The 20,331-nt window shown below is 34.2% G+C and overlaps 1 protein-coding gene across 1 annotated transcript in view; it reads left to right on the top strand.

The window, feature by feature from the left end:
- LOC121421985 overlaps positions 1-12,214 on the top strand; it is a gene marked incomplete at its 3' end in the record, with an annotated part of 56,249 nt that extends 44,035 nt beyond the window's left edge. Inside the window, exons 30-40 of the mRNA XM_041616786.1 lie at positions 221-370; positions 1,898-2,041; positions 3,044-3,177; positions 3,498-3,729; positions 4,717-4,842; positions 5,424-5,573; positions 6,822-6,955; positions 7,272-7,503; positions 10,596-10,712; positions 11,311-11,455; positions 12,127-12,214. Of these exons, the coding sequence (XP_041472720.1) occupies positions 221-370; positions 1,898-2,041; positions 3,044-3,177; positions 3,498-3,729; positions 4,717-4,842; positions 5,424-5,573; positions 6,822-6,955; positions 7,272-7,503; positions 10,596-10,712; positions 11,311-11,455; positions 12,127-12,214 (1,652 nt within the window). The remainder of the gene's footprint in view (positions 1-220; positions 371-1,897; positions 2,042-3,043; positions 3,178-3,497; positions 3,730-4,716; positions 4,843-5,423; positions 5,574-6,821; positions 6,956-7,271; positions 7,504-10,595; positions 10,713-11,310; positions 11,456-12,126) is intronic.
- Positions 12,215-20,331: the final 8,117 nt, after the last annotated feature.

Here is a 20,331-nt window from a genome sequence, read left to right on the forward strand (position 1 = left end):
TTATGTTTATGCCTGTAAAAAGCTTTTTTAAAATGTCTACTGAGATGTAAACTTCAATGATCAATGATTCAATCAAATCATTTTTGGAGTTAAAGTCCCGGTAATGTATAGTGCCCCTGGAGGATGCCACGTAATGTCGTTACTTTATTATTATTATTATTATCATTGTTGTTGTTTTGTATTTACAAAATAACGTCTTGTAATTTCTATTTTTTTAAAGAAATAACCACGCCAACAACCACCACCACCACAGAGGGCACTCCATTTACAACTACCATACAACCCGGCGCAACTCTCACAGAAGATACTAGTCCTACTGATTTGACTAGTTCTGATTCTACCACTCATCCAACAACAATCACTTCAACTGGTATGTTCAAAAGTGAAATGAAACTAGTGTCAACATATTTTGTATCTATGTTTCTGCCCATAAAAAGTAGAAATGTCTACTCGGATATAAACGTCAATGATCAATAATTCAATGAAATTATTTTGGAGTTAAAGTCCAAGTGATATACATGTAGACCCCTCAAAAGAAGATTGGAAATCTGTGTTTGGCCATTAATTTTATCCAACTCCCAATTTTACACAATGCATATTTGATATCATTCAGAAGATCATTTAATTTTCTTTAAAATGTTATGATCATGCCATTACGGAAAGAGCAGGGTTCAAAAGTGTTGGATGAGGTCTGAATTGAAAAGCTGCAAACCGAGCAGAAAGAGTCATGAAGGGTCAATACAGAACATGATTCTCTTGTCTGTGTCCATGGTAGTCTAGTGTAGTGATGGTTCTGCGAGTCGTGGTTTGAAATACCCATGCATGTTTATTTATTTGTTATGTGTTTGCTTGTGCAGAGGTGTGTTTTATTTCATGTAAATGTTGATGTTAAGGTGCATGAAAATAATTAAAAGAAACCGCTGAGAAACTCACCCATCAACACTGAAAAAAGAACATTGACTTTTAATATTGTGTCATTTTGCAACTTTTGAATTTTGACCTTGCCCCCCACATTTCAAGGCACTGCACCTCTATGTGAACCATAATCATATCATGTAGGGTATCATTAAAAAAAAATTAAATGATCTATTCATTGATATCGATTACACATTGATATTTACTAAAAATCGATGAGGAATTATTGATTAAAGTCTTAAGAAACCGCTAAGAAACTCACTCATCACCATGGAAAAAAGAACAGTGACTTTCAATGGTGTGTCATTTTGCAACTTTTGAATTTTAACTTGCCCCACATTTCAAGGCACTGCACCTCCATGTGAACGATAATCATATCATGAAGGGTATCATTTTCAAGAGAATTAACTGTTCTATTCATTGATATCAATTAGACATTGATATATACTAAACACCGAGAAGGGATTATCGATTAAAGTCAGATTTCCAAACTTTTTGAGGAGTTTATAATGCACCATGTTATAGTCTATTACAGAATATTATATTTTATTACAATTTTTATTTGCGGGCCATGGGAATGAATTTTTTTACTCGGAGTGCTCATGGAAATTTTACAAGAAGAGCCCCCCCCCAAAAAAAAGGGGGGGTTGTCACCCCTAAATGAAGGTTATTTGATGAAGAAGGGTTTTACTGCAAAATGAAGGTAATTTTGGTTACATTTCTCCATTTTGTCACACCTTCCAGAATTCCAAGGGGTGCTGCCTATGGAGAATAAAACATGCCAAAATCCCCCCCACCCACCCTCGAAAATTTTGTGTGTGCTTCAGCATTTCCGCTTCCCATGGCCATGGATTATTATTATGATTAATGTTCTTTCTTCTTCTCCTCCTCCTTCTTCTCCTTCTATTATTATTATTGTATGATATTTATTGTACCAAAATGACATCTTATTCAACTTGCAATTTCTATTCTTTTTCTAAAGAAATAACTACACCCACTGCTGCCACCAACACAGAGAGCACATCACCTACAACTACCACACAACCCAGTACTGCAGAAGATACTAGTCCTACTGATTTAACTACTTCTGATTCATCCACTCTTCCAACAATGATCACCTCAACTGGTATGTTCAGAAGGAAAATGAATTAAGAAAACTTGTGTCAACACATTTTGCATTTTATGTTTGTATTTTGTGTATATGTCCATAAAAAGTTTTTTTAATTGTCTACTGAGATGTAAACATCAATGATCAATGATTCAATAAAATCCTTTTGGAGTTAAATTCTGGGTAATGTATAGTGCCCCTTTGAGGATGCCACTTAATATTGTTACTTTATTATTATTATTGTTATTATTATCATTACTATCATTATTGTTATTATTATTATCATTATTGCTATTATCATTATTGCTATTATTATTTTTACAGATTTACAATAATAGATAAAAGCTACTGTAATCATGCATTCTGATTAGCTGATAGTAATTTTGTTAAAACAATTCTTCATGAATCGGGACCCGGAAGTGAAATATGAATAAGAAATAGAGCAAACTAATGTCAACAAATTTTGTATTTGATATTTTACCTATGAATTACCTCAATAAATATCCTGAATTTAAATTCATTTATTTATCTAAGTAACCAGTGCACCAGAACTCATTCCACTGCAGTGGCATGAGTTCTACTCTCTTACAGTATATAACATTTTTGTTCTTTTTATGTTGTCATGGTAACCAGTTTATTACCATTCACTTCCACCGATTTACAGGATACTTGTGACAGTAAAGATACACATAGATAACAAGATATTCTTTACATGAAATTACAACTACTAAAGTGGAAATCTAGTGTCTCTGTTTTAACAAAATAAAGGTTACATGAACTTTAAAGATAATAATACTAACCATGTTTGAAATTACGAAAAGAAAATTATTATTTAATGGTCGTGTTCAACACACTTATATCGAATTTTCACTTGAATTGTTCAGGGGTCTATGGTATGTGTGGTATTTAATGAAAACATGATTGTAGAATCCTGATTATCTACCCTCTCAACTTCTCTGAAACAAAACGTTATTTATCCATGAGCAGCCAGTACCCATTTGTTATCTCATCTTTTACTAGAAATGTTCGTAAGCATCATAAGGATTGAAATCACAGCCAACAGACGAAATGGTGTACTGCTTGTATTCACAGAAGAACTTAATGATCGGTCTACGGCCGCTTTTATGGCTTTGGAAGATGTCTTTTGTGGTGCGGTAAGGAAGTCCACTTATTTATGTTTTAATGCTTTAATTCGCTTCAAGTGATGAGATTATGTTAAATCAGAATAAATTAGATAAGATTAGATTCTACTTTATTTATTTGACTTAATCAGATTTTGAGTATTTGTCTGTACATCGTATAGGTCTATATGCTTTTTTGAATATGACTGTTGAAAGGCGTAAGCATCGGGACAGCTTTTTAATTCCATTTAGAAGACAGTGAACATTTTGTTGTAACACTTGCTAGATTCTGATTCTCATTCCTCTAACCATCTACTCGCATCTCTATCCCAAATAAACCTTATCATTCACAGGTTTCAACGTATTTGAATGTAAGCTTGAATTCAGCTCAGCTCATCAGTATCACATGTGAGGTAGTCTCTTTCCAAAATGGTAGTGTGATTGGTGATCTTCGAATCGGTCTCGCAGCACCATCTCAGGATTCCGCTGATAGTCTTGCTCAATCAGCCACTGACCTATCACCTGCCAATGAGACATTACCCTTTCTCGACGATTCTCTTTACGTCGAAGAGCTAGCCATAGACAGTAAGTGCACATTCAAAGTAAAACAAAATCTTTATTTTTTGTTAAATAACCCATTATTTGACTAAAAGTATAAAAAGTTGCTTAAATAAAGAAATAACCCTTTAAGGAAATTATATAATGTGTCCAATATGTTACTTCTAGTGCTTTTAATTCTGTATCCCCCCCAAAAACAAAAAAACTCACATCTTCCCAAACATCTAACTATAACAGACGCTTAATACAACAAAAAAACACACAGACAAAATACATGTATTATGTTATATGGGTATTGAACTATGTATGTTTTACTAGATACCGATAGCCTTTAGATCAATGTGTATATTCTAGCTTGTATTAATCTCTTTGACATGTTTTACTAGATACCGATGTCATTTAGATCGGTGTATACGATATTACTCGTATTAATTTTTTTGACATGTTTTTCTTCATACCGATATATTTTTAATCGGTGTATATACTATTGGTGGTGGTATTATTTTGTTTTCAATATATACATAATAAAAAAAATCATACATGTATCACCAATTATAACAAGACAAAATAAATATTGCAAATAATTATTAAAGGTAACAGTTTTGTCTCACACTTGCTGAAGATTACAAAATAACAAAATCTACTACAGGCTTTGCCCAATGTTCGTACCATTTTTCTGCATGGGGTAAATGGTACTTCTTGGTCAGACCCCAATGAACTGCAGCTGCAACTCTGCCGTGCCTTCCTTTGTACTCAGCCTGTGCCATTTTGCTGCATTCACTCACCAGATGGGATATTGTTTCGTCATTTTCATGACACATTCTACATGCGGGAGATTTATGCTCCTTTTCAACTTTGGCTCTTCGGTAATTTGTTCTGAAATGAACTAAAATGAACTAAGCCTGCTAAATTTAGTAATAATAATAACAATAATAATAATAATTATTATTGTTATAATTGTTCTTGTTGTTTTGTATTTACAAAATTACATCTTGTGATTTCTATTTTTTTAAGAAATGACCACGCCCACAACCACCACCACCCCCACCACAGAGGGCCAACCACCTACAAGTGCCATAAAACCCAGCACAACTATTACGGAAGATACTAGGCCTACTGATTTGACTAGTTCTTCAACTGGTATGTTCAGAAGTAAAATCAAACTAGTGTCAACACATTTTGTATTTATGTTTCCGCCCATAAAAAGTAAAAATGTCTACTTGGATATAAAATTCAATGATCAATAGTTCAATGAAATTATCTTGGAGTTAAAGCCCGGGTAAATATATAATGCACCATGGAATAGGCTATTACATAATATATTTTTATTACAATTATTAATGCGGGCCATGGGAATGTTTTGTTACCAGGAGCACTGATGTAAATTTTGCAAATAGAGCCCCCCCCCCCTCCCCGGGAAGGGTTTTACTGCAAAATGAAGGTCAGTTTGGCTACATTTCTCCATTTTATGCACACCTTCCATAATTCCAGGGAGGTCGCTGCCTATGGAGAATAGTACATACAGCATACATACAGCACCCCCCCCCCCCCGGAAATCTTAGTGCTTCCCAGGGCCATGTACTATTATTATTAATGTTCTTTCTTCTTCTTCTTCTTTTTCTTCTCCTCCTTCTTCTCCTTCTTTTATTATTATCATAATATGATATTTATTGTAAAAAAATGGCATTAATTCGGCTTGCAATTTCTATTTTATTTTAAAGAAATAACTACGCCCACTGCTGCCACCAACACAGAGGGCACACCACCTACAACTACCACACAACCCAGTACAATTATTACAGAAGATACTAGTCCTACTGATTTAACTACTTCTGACTCTACCACTCTTACAACAACGATCACCTCAACTGGTATGTTCAGAAGGAAAATGAATTAAGAAAACTTGTGTCAGCACATTTTGTATTTTATGTTTATGCCCGTAAAAAGGTTTTTTTTAATGTCTACTGAGATGTAAACATCAATGATCAATGATTAAATTAAATCCTTTTGGAGTTAAAGCCTGGGTAATGTATAGTACCCCTTTGAGGATGCCACGTAATATCGTTACTTTATTATTGTCATTATTATTATTATTATTATTATTATTATTGCTATTGCTATTATTATTATTTTTACAAGTTTACAATAATAGTTAAAAGCTACTGTAATCATGCAATCTGATTGGCTGATAGCAATTTCTTCATTTGTTACAACAAGTCTTCATGAATCGGGACCAGGAAGTGAAATGAAATATGAATGGGAAATAAAGCAAACTAATTCCAACAAATTTTTGTATTTAATATTCTACCTATGAATTACCTCAATAAATGTCCTGAATTTAATTTCATTTATTTATTTAAGTAACCAGTGCACCGGAAATTATTCCACCGCGGTGGCATGAGTTCTACTCTCTTATACATGCATAACATTTTTGCTCTTTTCATTTTACCATGGTAATTAATTCATTACCATTCACTTCAGTCGATTTACAGGATTCTTGTGACAATAACTAAATTTGTAGTTAAGATACACATTGATTAATGGAGCGTTGTGACCCAGTGGATTAGTCTTCGGACTTTGAAACAGAGGGTCATGGGTTCAAATCCCAGCCATGGCGTAATTTCATTTAGCAAGAAACTGACCCACGATGTGCTGCACTCAACCCAGGTGAGGTAAATGGCTACCGGTAGAACGTAATTCCTTAAGAAGCTGTGTGCGCTCTAAACGCCTCGCTTAGCCGGGTAATATAGGAGCGCCTTGAGCACCTAACAAGGTGGATATAGGTGCGCAATATGAATACCCTATATTATTATTTATTACAAGATATTCTATACATGGAATATCAACTAATATAGTGGAAATCTAGTTTGCTTTTAAGATTCTAATACTCACCACTGATTACTAAAAGTATTGGTCGTTTCCATCAAACTTATATCGAATTTTCACTTGAATTGTTCAGGGGTCCATGATATCTAGTATATAATGAAAACATAATCATATTTATATACTCTCTAAAATTCTCTAAAACAAAAAGTTATTTGTATACTCGTAATCAGTACGAAATCGTCACACAGGAAGAAGGTATTTACATGTTACAATTGTTATGTATTTCTTATTAGAAACATTCGTGAGCTTCATAAGAATTAAGATCACAGCCAACAGACAAAATGGTGTACTGCTTGTATTCACCGAAGAACTTAACGATCGGTCTACGGCCGCTTTTATGGCTTTGGAAGATGTCTTTTGTGGTGCGGTAAGGAAGTCCACTTATTTATATTTTTTTAAATGCTTAATTGGCTTTATGTGATGAGATTAGGTTAAATTCGAATAAATTAGATGATATTAGGTTCTAATTTATTGACTTGATTGAATTAGATTTTGAGTATTTGTACTTTGTATAGGTCTATATGCTTCTCGGAATAGAGACACTATTGAAAGGCGTAAGCATCGGGACAGCTTCTTAATTCCATTCAGAAGTTTATATTTTGTTGTAATAATTGCTAGGTTATGTTATATTCTTCTAACCATGTACTCGCGTTTCTATCCCAAATAAACCTTATCATTCACAGGTTTCAACGTATTTGAATGTAAGCTTGAATTCAGCTCAGCTCATCAGTATCACATGTGAGGTAGTCTCTTTCCGAAATGGTAGTGTGGTTGGTGATCTTCGAATCGGTCTCGCAGCACCATCTCAGGATTCCGCTGATAGTCTTGCTCAATCAGCCACTGACCTATCACTGGCGAATGACACATTACCCTATCTCGGTGGTTCTCTTAACGTCGAAGAGTTAGTCGTAGACAGTAAGTGCACATTCAAAGTAAATCAAAATCTTACTTTTCTGTGAAATAACTCATAATTTGACTAAAAGTTTAAAAGAAATTGCTTAAATAAGGAAATAACCCTTTAAGGAGATTATATAATGCTTCCAATATGTTACTTCTAGTACTTTTAATCCTGCACCCCCCACCCCCCACAAAAAAACTCACATCCTCCTAACATCTTACAATAAGAGACACTTAATACAACAAAAATAAACGCACAGACAAGAAATGCAGTGCGTCCCCCAAAAATCTATACACTTTTGAAATGGCTGCCAAATGAAAAGATGTAGCACTCTGGGAAAAAAAGACTTACGTATGTGGAAAGCCAATAAAATCACCTTTCGAATGACACCAAAAAGTTGGAAAAATATTCATGCTTGAGCGAGCACTGCCCACTGAAACAAAGGGTGTGAAAATTAGGGTGGGCTGGAATTTGCCTTCCAATTTATGTCAGTTTTTGGGAGGCAAATCCTTTCGAACTTGCAAAGTTAAGGGCGTTGTGATAAATTAATGATCAACCATGACCAGTTTTGGTTGCATTGGCAAATTTGATAAATTATCAAATTGAACTTGAATGCATGGGTGAACACAAATTACACTTTTTGGGCAGCATTTCAACTTTATCATGTGGATTTCAGCAATGTGTTCATGGGAGTCGGGAGAATAGGGGGTGATATTGAACTTCAGTGGGAGAAGTAGGTTGATGGAATAAGGGTCAACAGAACATTCAGCCCCCGCCCCCTCCCTCTTTCCCGCCCTCCCCTCCTGTTGAAAGACTGGTGGATATTGTCATGTACAAGTGAAGTCCAGATTTAATGATTGATTCTCAATTGGGGCATCAACTTTTTCCTATCAATCATTTAATCAACAATTTGTCAGTAAATTAACTCATTCAATGTGCAATGTAATCAATCAAACATTCATTTTTTTTTCAATAAATTATTTCATTAGTCATCATAATCATTAAATTTCTTAGTAATCATTCAATAAAAAATAACCATCAGCCACCGGTCACTTGGCAGTTATATGTTGTGAATAGGCTTCAATCCTGGAAGTGAGAGGGGGCCGGGAGATGGAGGTGGAGAGGGGAGGGTACATATGACTTTTAATTTGTAAAAGGACAAAAAGAAGAGGAACGCCCTTTTAACCAAGTCTTAGCATATCTCGCCCTCTTGCTTGTAACAGGTCCCATCACATTACTCTGACTCTCACGAACACACTTCTGAGGTCCACAAGATGAATATGCTACATAAAATTACATTTCCTGTTCACTCATGCATTTAATTTCAATTTAGTAACTCATGAAATTTGCCTAAGAAACTAAAACTTATCTCACTCATTAATATCTAGCTTAGCAAGTTCCAAAGGACTAACCACTAAAAGAAATTGTAAGGCTAATTCCTGCCCAGCCTAGCCGAGCTTATTTTCTCAGGAGAGAAGCCGGGGGAGGTTGAGATGGAGAGAGGGGCTGCTAAATGTTCTGTTGACCTTTATCCCATCAACGTACTTCACCTACCTATGTCATATTACCCTCTCTTCTCCTGACTGTCATAAACACATTGTTGAGATCCACAAAAGACAAAATATAAAAAGATAAAGACAAAATGCTGCCCTAAAAATTGCAATTCATGATCACTCATGCAGCATTAAATTTTCACAAACAACAAACTGATCACAGCTGATCTTTAATTCACCAAATAACCCTCAAATTTGCATGTACCAAACACACAAACCTGAGAAAATTTGGAAGGCTAATTCCGGCCCACCCTAATGTTCATACCCTTTGTTCAGTGGGCAGTGCTCGCTCAAGCATGAGTGGTTTTCTAACTTTTTGTGTCATCTGAGAGTTGACTTTATTGGCTTTCCATATCTATAAGTCTTCTTCCCCAAAGTGCTATATTTTTTATTTGGCAGCCATTTCAAAAGTGTATAGTTTTTTGGGGGGACGCACTGTATAATTACATTGTTCATACGAATATGTTATAGGAGGCTGCATTCTACAAGCTTCACTTTTTAGCAGCTTCCTCCGTTTCTGACCTGTTATCTTGATTATTATACATAATAAGTTTCTTTGTTTTATTGATTATAATTATATCAAGATGTATGTAACAAAACGTATTGTAAATGATTGTTGGAAATGGAAAATGAATGAAATAAATAATGTTATATGGGTATTATACTATGTATGTTTTACTAGATACCGATAGCTTTTACATCGGTGTGTATACTCTAGCTTGTATTAATCTCTTTGACATGTTTTACTAGATACCGATGTCTTTTAGATTGGGGTAAAAGATATAACTGGTATTAATCTCTTTGACATGTTTTTACTATATACCGATATATTTTTGATAAGTGTGTATACTATTGATGGTGGTATTATTTTGTTTTCAATATATTCATAATAAAAAAATCAAACATGTGAAGAGGGATCACCAACCATTAGAAGACAGCATAAATATTGCAAATAGGGATTAATGGTAACAGTTTTGTCTCAAACTTGCTGAAGATTACAAAATAACATAGGATTTTATATAACATTGTTTAATACATTTACATACTTTGAGAAAAATAGTTAATAATAAAAATGAAGTATACGCATTAATCAGCCTGTTTCCATTTCTGGAGATGTACTCCCAAGGTTTTCCTCTCTTATATTATTCTTCCTTATATTCGTTTTACAATTTGTCATTATGGTTCCAGAAGGTGGTAAAGCAGTTTCCTGCCTTGCAGAATAAATCTCTGTTTTAACTTTTAAAGTTACTGTATTCAATTGTTTTATCCTATTTAAACATACATTAATCCATAACAAACAGATTCTCTAATTCTTTTTATAATATCATTTTATGTCCAATATTTTTCCAAAGTGCTTGAACATTTGGGCAACCTTTAATCTCTTCGACATATTTATCACAGCTAGTATTATTCCATGTTTTACTGAACTCCGATAGCTTTGAGATTGGTTCATATATTATCGCTGGTAATGTTCTTTGCTATGTTTTATTAGATACCGATAGCTTTGAGATCGGTCCGCATGTTATTACGAGTATTAATTATTTGCCATGTTTTAGATACCGATAGTTGTGAGAACAGCAACCCCTGCAGAAATGGAGGGATCTGCACGGATGAATTTAACACGTATAGTTGCGCATGCCCAGAGGATTACTCAGGGACAGACTGTTCATCATTTAAGCATGATCTTATTCTTTTTTAATACTTTGAATGCAGTCATAGTCATTAATCTGTTGGTAAGATTTGTGAAAAAAAGAAATGGCAAACTAGCCCTCGTGAACATTTTGTCATATTATCAATGCAACTAGCCTTCACCCTTGATGATCGTCAAACTTCACATTCTTATCAAAGAACATCGAAATGAGAATTCTACATTGACCGTCAGTATCCCTCAATATATCTTGCTTACTCACTTATACTTGAGAGAATTATTTTGAGATCGCGAGTAAATGAGCAATAATGAAAATAAATAGGGAAGGGAAGCATTATATTTATCACACGATTACTTGCTCTACAATAATGGGCACTCGTTGGTGTGAACGCCCAACTCATTTTCCAACTCGTTCTCTCCATCATACCCCGATGGATTTTGTACTTTTTAGCTAGAATTTTCGTTTTGTCTTGTCATTGGTGATATTTAATCACAATAGTTTGCATTTCCCGATGGTCGAGCAGTTTTACACTCACTAACATGATAATCATTACTTTGAAGTTTCATAGGTAAATTAGACTTCAGTTTAAACAAAATCGTTTCTTATTCATTTATCCCCATAGTCTCTGGTAGGACTGGCCTATCACCTGGTGCTATTGTTGGAATCATACTTGGTGCTATGTCGGGAGCTCTGTTCTTCGTTATCTGCGCGTGTTTAATAATGGTCCAGACAGTGCGTCGTAATGAGGCAAATAGGATGTTAATGGGGTAAGTTATGTTTGTATGATTATTTGAAGCAGCTTGCTACTTCTTTCATTCTTCTCTTCTTTCTCCACTTTTTTCTTCTTCTTCATCATCTTATTCTTCTTCTTCTTCTATGAATGCATATGGCAGTACAGATTAATTGACTGATCTTCAAAAATGAAGGTATATCATGAATTGGTGAAATGGATCCTAATCAAATCAGTGGCTGAATTCTATCACATGACCGGTCATTCATTTTCAATAGCAAACATGAAAATTGTTTAGTGACTAGTCACAGCGACTAGTTCTATTGACCGGTCATGGTTTTGAGATGAGAGAATATTTAAATAATAATGATCATCCATATCACTATCTTATAAAACAATTAATACACATAATTTAACCATCATAACGCTTGTTCACTTTTTTGTAGCACTTAGTCCAGACTCCAGACGTAAAATTATAGAAATGTTTCAATGGTATTCTGCGTGGAATTCTTCATAATTCCTCTGACGATGTGTATTAATTTATTTTTATTATGAATTACGAAACTGTAAGTCTGTATATATATATATATATATATATACATATATATATATATATATATATATATATATATATATATATATATATATATATATATATATATATATATATAAATGAACATAATCAATCTTTCAAATACAATTTGACAGGATGCAGAAGCATAGCAACTACCACATCTCAGAGCACCGGCGTATATTCGGCGACCAACAGTCGGATCATTCATTTGAGGATTACTCGTTCGAAGCCTCTCTTGATCGTCGACAATATGATATCGGTAGAGCTGTTAATCAGATAAGACATTATCAAGGAATGGATAACCCTGTAAGTGAAATGGGCTATTATCGGGTACGAATAGGGATTTCGTTTCTTCATTCTATCGTACCCCCCCCCCCTTTTCACCCCTCCCCCTCCATCTCTCTCGCTCCCCCCCCCCTCATTCCCTTTTCCCTCTCTCTTCTCTATGCCTGTCTCTTTCACTCTGTGGTTTATCTTTCTTTAGTTAATCGTGATATACCAATTGTTTTATATTAGAACAGAGATAAAGATGTAAACCCCTCAGAAAAATTTGGAAATCTGAGTTTGGCAATTATTTTCTCCAAACTCTGAATGTTGCACAATGCATATTTGATATCATTCAAAAGATCATTTAATTATTTTTTTTCTTTCAATATTTAATTATCTTTAAAATGATTCCCTGCTTGTTATGATCATGCCATCTCAAAAGGAGCAGGATTCAAAATTGTTGGATGAAGTCTGAGTTGAAAAGCTGCACAATGAGCAGAAATAATCTTGAAGGGTCAATAAAGAACATTATTCATTTTTGGTGACAGTAGAGATGAAAAACCATTCAAATCAAGCCCTTGCTTTTTCATTTTTGATGTTTTGCTATTGTTTATGCAGTCATGGTTCTCTAAACCCGAGGGATTTCCGATCAAAGTCAGATTTCCAAGGGGTTTTTTTGACGAGTTTGTATATATTTCGCATACCAGTAAGTCAAAGGTATGTTGCTTTCATTGAATCAAGCACACCTCTACACAAGGAAACACATAACAAACAAACATTGCATGGGTATTTCAAACCATGAAACTGTCGGATCCTATAATTCCACATCTGAAAATAACCACAATGCATAAGGAATCAACCTGATTGTGATACTTCATGTAATCTTAATTGTTAGTTTATTTGTCAGACTTTTTATGCATAATTTGTCAGACACAATATTTGCAGAAGTCTGCAGCTATTTGTAAAAGATTATATGGTTTATCAATAAAAGAAATTATACCCCCCCCCCTTCCAAAACTTAGAATTTGTTTATAAGTTAAAGATATATGAAATTCATGTACTTAAACATTATATGTACTTTCCCAATGATTATGTTCGTTGTGTTCTTTGTTGATGTTTTATTCTATTTTGTATCTTCCCTCCCCCCTCCCCTATGAACAGAGACGAGGAGGTTTGGATAACTTTGCTACACCATATGTAGTTGATGGGCATAGCAGCGCCAGTGGAGAGGTAAGTACCCCCTATGTTCACCACATGATTTCAAAGTTCAATCTCATGAGGAATACATTAACATCGATATATAGCAATTTGATAGTTATCTGAAAATGATAGTATTTGGAGGCAAAATTTTGCTCTGTAGAAACATATTGTGTTGCATGAATGTTGTAAAGAGTCAATTTGGATAAGAGTACACAACAGATGAAAGTTGATACAGATGATCTATTATATCAGCAATATTTTTTCGATGCTACAAAGGTTATATCTGCTTGACAAGAATTGCTTCTATCCGACCACCTCTTTTTCCATATACTTCTGATGTTTCCAGTCCATCGCTCATGAATTATATTCATCTTGTTTTGAACATTATTGTTCTGCACACGTATGCGTTGTTATTTGGTAATTATAGAGTGAAATAATTGAAATTGAACCCGAGTGTGCAATCTTCGAAAAGAATACTATTATTTTAATATGTCTTTCTTATTCATTATTTTGTACGATTTTATTGTTTACAGAGCGTCGTTGAACGAAACCCGTTACACTACAGTTACTACTAAGGCTTAGATGTATCTGCAAACAGTCCCAGTACTATTTATCATTTTGATTTGTGCCCAACCTACATGTACATGTGATGTGAATGTGTACAGGATTGATTCATTGAATACGCTAAGCACTGGAAGCGGCAACCAGACCCAAACCTGGGATAGTAAATAATGCGCCTCGGACTAGACTATAGTCCTATAACGTTGAATTGAACAATACAAATGTCAATTTATCTTCACTCTGACCTGTTCTCATTATTATTTAATAAATATGCTATGTGAGTTAAATATATCTAAACTAAATCAATCTTTTCTATCATTATTATTAATATTAATAAATTAAAACAATATTATACAAACATGAAGGTGGGGTTTGAAGTATTTAAAGTTTCATCATTATATAATTATGATTGTTCACATGACAAATTCTCCATTGTAATTTCTAAGGACTTGTTTATTCGGAACATTATAGTACATGTATATGTTATACAAGAAGTGAGCAAATATCAAATGTATACTTTTTTTACCTGTTTACTTAAAAGTACATTTGCATTTCATAAAGAGAATGATAAAGGAAAGTCCTTCTTAGAATAAGATATGTAAATCTCTATATTTATGTCAATGGTTTGTAATCAATATCATGTGTTACACATCGATAGAAATGACTTCGCCAGAGAAGCGTTTCATATAAATATGTCGTCCGACAAGTTATCGGATTTGATAATTTTCCTTGAATTTGATTGGCTGAGAAGCAAAGTTCCCGACCACCTCCCAGGAGTTAATAAATATCATGATGAATCATTTAATATTCATTTCAATAAAGAAGTCCATGCAAAGGGTTCGTAGATGTGTGATAATACATCATAGTTATTGTAAATACTTAGTTTAGTTCCTGATATATGAAAGTTCAATTAACTATGGCTCCGATATCAAATTTTAAATGAATGTAATGAAAATATTTGGCTTATCTATTATACACAGACCATGTAGTATTGGAGAAATGAAGGCTATGTTCTGTCTGGGGCATATACTTCATTTTTTAAAATGTTTTTTTGTATTAAATTTATTGGTTTCTACAACACATGTAGATACATGTATTTCAGTAATAGTTAATATTTGATATGTTTCAAATACAGTACTTGATATCGCAGCTTATTAATGACATAATTTCAACATTTTAAATATGGTCACGTTATATTCCAGGCAATATGAAGTTTGCCCTTTTAAATGCCTCAGTACAGTCATATGTATGTGCGATTAAGTGGTAGTGAAACAAATACCAAACTAAGTGCCCTCCCTTCCTTTTGGCACCATATAGCGTTATTAAGATTAAACAGAGTATTTACATTAGGTACAAGACAATGTCTTTCCTCGATTTGTCTATTAAAGGACTGAGAAAGAATTGTGAGGGTGTGTCAGTGTGTGTGACGATGTGTCAGTGGGTGTGTGTGTGTGTGATAGAGAAGTGTGGGGTTTGGGCTGTGATATGAACTTCGTTAGAATATGTATTTTAAGAACTTGTCTTTCCAGCTGATCCTCAGTATACATGAAACATCTTTCTGGATTATTTTATGTACCTTTAATTTACTTTTGTATTCATGTGATTCTTGTTTATTGTAACCTTAATAATGAATGAAATTAATAGAGTTGAATATACATGTAGGTATTCATAAAATATCATTTTATAAGTGCTAGTGGGTCCACTTGTGTGTGTGGGTGAGGGTGTGTTTGTACCCTTTTAATAATGTACAAATATCACTTGTCTACACACTAATCTATAAAGTCCATTATTATTATGTCAGTATGTAGTTAGCAATTTCACAATTTTAATTTTCTCGCAAAATGTTAGAAAGTTATAAAACTTGTAATCATTACCTATTACCATTAAGCTGCTTCATGCTATTACTTTCGAATGAAGTAATTTGTATGTCTACATATTGATTGCCCGTTGAAAATGCTTGTATGCACAGTAAACGTAGGAATCAATATCCATTACATTGACAGTTAAAAATAAATTGTGTTTATACTAAAAGTTTATACTTCCAAATTTATTTTACTCAGAGAGCAATATGATTAAAATATATCAGAATACATTTGTGGTGATTTCTTTTTGGTAATTTTGTTATTTTGTTTGCATGGTATGTTTGTTTAAGGGAACGAAAATGTATTGCTTATTGTGAATTTGATGTTCACCTGTTTTAAGCTTGTATTTGTAGGGGATGGTTTGCAAAAAAAGTGGTTCTCATTGATCAAATCAAGAGATGATCAAACTGTTTCTTACCAGATATCTTAAGATTATGGTTGATATTCTACTTTTATTTTAGGGGTCTTTAGATTCCGAAATAGTTCCAATGCATGCATATCATCATCAGTTACCATAGGTATTAATGTACACATCACCGTCATTATCAGTACCATCATCCCATCGTCATGATATTACATGTATGATCATCACCATCAACACCATCCTATCATCATCATCATCATCACAATAGTCATCATCACCATCATCACCACCATCTTCATCTTCTTCACCATCATCACCACCATCTCCATCATCATCATTACCATCATCAACATCTTCATCATCACCACTACCATCTTCATCAGCATCATCTTTCATCATCATCTCCATCATCACCATCAACAATATCACAACACAATCTCCCCACTTCTAATGACCCAAAAGACAAGAACGAATAACATCTTCCATTAAATGTCCAATTTGTTATCAATCATTTAATCATTTGGGCATGACATGCCCTCTAAGTTCTTAAATGTACAATGCATATACATAAAGTAAGTATCAACTTATTCATTGAGCAAAAAAATAATGCACACACGTAAGTACAAAATGAGAGAACACAAAGTGCGAGATAATGACCCAAGTTGTGAGTGATTATTAACAATGTGAGCTCCACATTTGGTTAAGCTTTGGATACAGATACTACTTATAATACATGCAAGCATACTCATCACATATACAATTGTGAATAGTTCATGCAAATAAGCCACATTAGGTCTTGAGCTATTCTAAAGGCTTGTTGATTTATATGATTGATTGTTCACACTGATATTGGGTAAATCATTAATATGGCCCTACGATCAATTACCATGCTTTGTGTTATAGTCCCCAGATAGATGGACAATGCTTGCATGCAATGAGGTTCTTCCTGTCGTCATGTCTATCTGCATACATATGGGCCCTACTTTAAATGTTTGCCTATCCATCCCCCCCCCCCCCCAACAAAAAGCAATCCATTATTAGGCACTTTGTTGAAAGTTATAGCCACATCTTTCCCGCAGGACTCCCGCAAGAAAGAATCCATGGTTTAACGCGGAAACCTCCAGAAGTAACACAGGAATCCTGCTACCAGCTTTCCATTTAAAATCGTCGCAGTCACCGTAGACAAAACAACGGGGACTCTTAGAGCAAGATCCATGCTATCAGACATGGCACAGACTTTTAAAAAGTTGCCTTGATTAGGACTAACGAACCTTCGGAAATACGAACCTCATTTCGTTTTCGGACTAACGAACCTTCGGAATTACGAACCTCATTTCGTTTTCGGACTAACGAACCTTCGGAATTAAGAACCTTATTTCGTTTTTGGACTAGCGAACCTTTGGAATTACGAACCTTATTTCGTTTTCGGATTAACGAACCTTCAAAATTACGAACCTTCGGAATTACGTACCTTCGGAATAACGAACCTTTGGAATACTCGAACCTTCGGAATAACGAAGTGTTGGAATCACGAAAGTATGCGGAGACTGACAACACATCTGCAGGACAATGACCTTTACGATAGCATCCAGTCTTCCTACAAACAGCTCCACAGTGTTGAGACAGCTCTTCTTAGGGTATCTCATGACATAAAGAGCAGTTGACAACAAGCAGTCATGATTATCCTCTTAGATCTGTCAGCACCATTTGACACGATAGACCATGAAGTTCTTCTCCAGAGATTCTATGTAGACTTTAAGGTTGATGCCACTATCTTAGCATGGTTCCGGTCGTATCTCCGCTGCAGACGGCAAATGGTAAATATCAATGTGACTTTGTCAGGGGAGGTTCTCTTGAAGTTAGGCGTTCCGCAAGGTTCCGTCCTCGGACCACTATATACTATTTCAATCTGTACACTGCACCTCTTGGGGAAATCGCTCGTCATAATGGATTGCAGGTTCACTTCTATGCGGATGAAACGCAATTATATGTGACCTTTGACCCAAGAGTGAGAGATGATGATTTTGATGCTATTTCAAGTCTTACTAGTACATGCCTGGCTGAAATCCGGCAAAAGATGGTCATGAATTTTGTGAAGCTGAATTATGACCAGACTGAATTGTTAGTCTTTTCTTCATCACATATGCGAAACAAGATTGTCCACATAATCATCAAGTTGGCAGTGTGTCTCTCCCTCCTTCAGAGCATGCTCGTAATATGGGTGTCTTCTTCGACCAGTGTATGAAGATGAGCAAGCATATTGCCAACGTATGCCAAGAGACCTACCACCAGCTAAGAAATATATCGGCTATAAGATCGCTACTTACTCCTTCTGCCGGAGAAATCCTAATAGTAGACTTGTTAAGAGGTTGAACGCTGCATTTTTTAGTACAAATGTCCCACTTGGCACAAATGTTCCTTGAGTCAAGAGAAAAAGATTCATCCAAAGAGACACGCTGTATCTATGGAAATAAGCAAGTAATTTGCATACATTTGCATATTATGTCGATATAGTGAAAACAAGTATTTAAGAATATTATTTAACCAGAACTGCCCTAAAATTGGAAATAAAGACTTAGTGTAAGAAAGGGAAGAAAATTGTCATAAAATGATTGGGATATCCTTGTTTATTATTACCTAATTTTCATAAATAATGCAAATTATAATTTAAAACAGAGTATTTTTTCATGAATCCTGAACTGTTTTATAAATAACAGCAATTAATACACAATGTCAACATTCTACATGAAAGAGAATATATCAGCGAAAACATCGATATGCTTCATGACAGTATTAGTGTCTTAGTTTGCTTAGAAAGAGGGCAAATATGTCAAAATGTATGACGTGATATTGCGCTAAAACGAGACCAAAACAACCTCTATTTCACAGTCACACTCGCGAATCGGACAATAAGGCAATCAATAATGGTATGTCATTCGAGATAACACAATCCCAACACAATAGCTTCCATCGGCTTCTCGTATCGCTTTTGTTGGTGTGTCTGCCACACCGTAATCTGTGATATATACGGGCAAAATGCATTTCGGTATCGGTAAAACACTATTTGTTTTATTTGATTCTAATTTGTTTCTCTGGGAAAATTTACAGGAGACATTGCTTTGCAGGTTACTGCTTTAATGATCTCTGTCACATGAATCATGACGAATGTACCCCACCCCAATCCACATTTTAACCGTATTAAAATACATATCTTTTGGAGAACCGGCCCGAAGTGGCAAAACTGCATTCCCTCCGCGGCATTCACGCAACTTTACAAACCAGTTTGACCTGTATTATCGACTTGGAAAAGACAGATGTATGAGATATCAGTCAACATGTTTCCTGAAGAAAGTTTTTTGTTATTTATTTAAGCAAAGGCCCACTGGAGCCATCCGAATTTACCCCATCCCCTCTCCGTATTTCGACACTAAATAAAAAAAAAATATCGTGTTTATGTGTACATTCATCATTATTGATATTATTATAATTATCATTAATATTATTATAATCATTATTATTATCATTATTATTATTGTTCTGCCGTTTGTAATAATGCTCTCGCACAATTGCGTTTTTTTTGTATGACAAAGCAACTTTTATATCTATATTCTTATATTTACATTCATCATTATTGATATTATTATAACTATTATTGATATTATAATCATTATTATTATTATTATTATTGTTCTGCCGTTTGTAATAATGCTCTCACACAATTGCGTTTTTTTGTATAATAGAGCAACTTTTATATCTATATTCTTATATTTACATTCATCATTATTGGTATCATTATAACTGTTATTAATATTATTATAATTATTATTATTATTATTGTTGTTCTGCCGTTTGTAATAATGCTCTCGCACAATTGCGTTTTTTTTGTATGACAAAGCAACTTTTATATCTATATTCTTATATTTGCATTCATCATTATTGATATTATTATAACTATTATTGATATTATTATCATTATTATTATTATTATTATTGTTCTGCCGTTTGTAATAATGCTCTCACACAATTGCGTTTTTTGTATAATAGAGCAACTTTTATATCTATATTCTTATATTTACATTCATCAT

The sequence above is a fragment of the Lytechinus variegatus genome, chromosome 9 (assembly GCF_018143015.1).
Source record: "Lytechinus variegatus isolate NC3 chromosome 9, Lvar_3.0, whole genome shotgun sequence".
NCBI lineage: Eukaryota > Metazoa > Echinodermata > Echinoidea > Temnopleuroida > Toxopneustidae > Lytechinus > Lytechinus variegatus.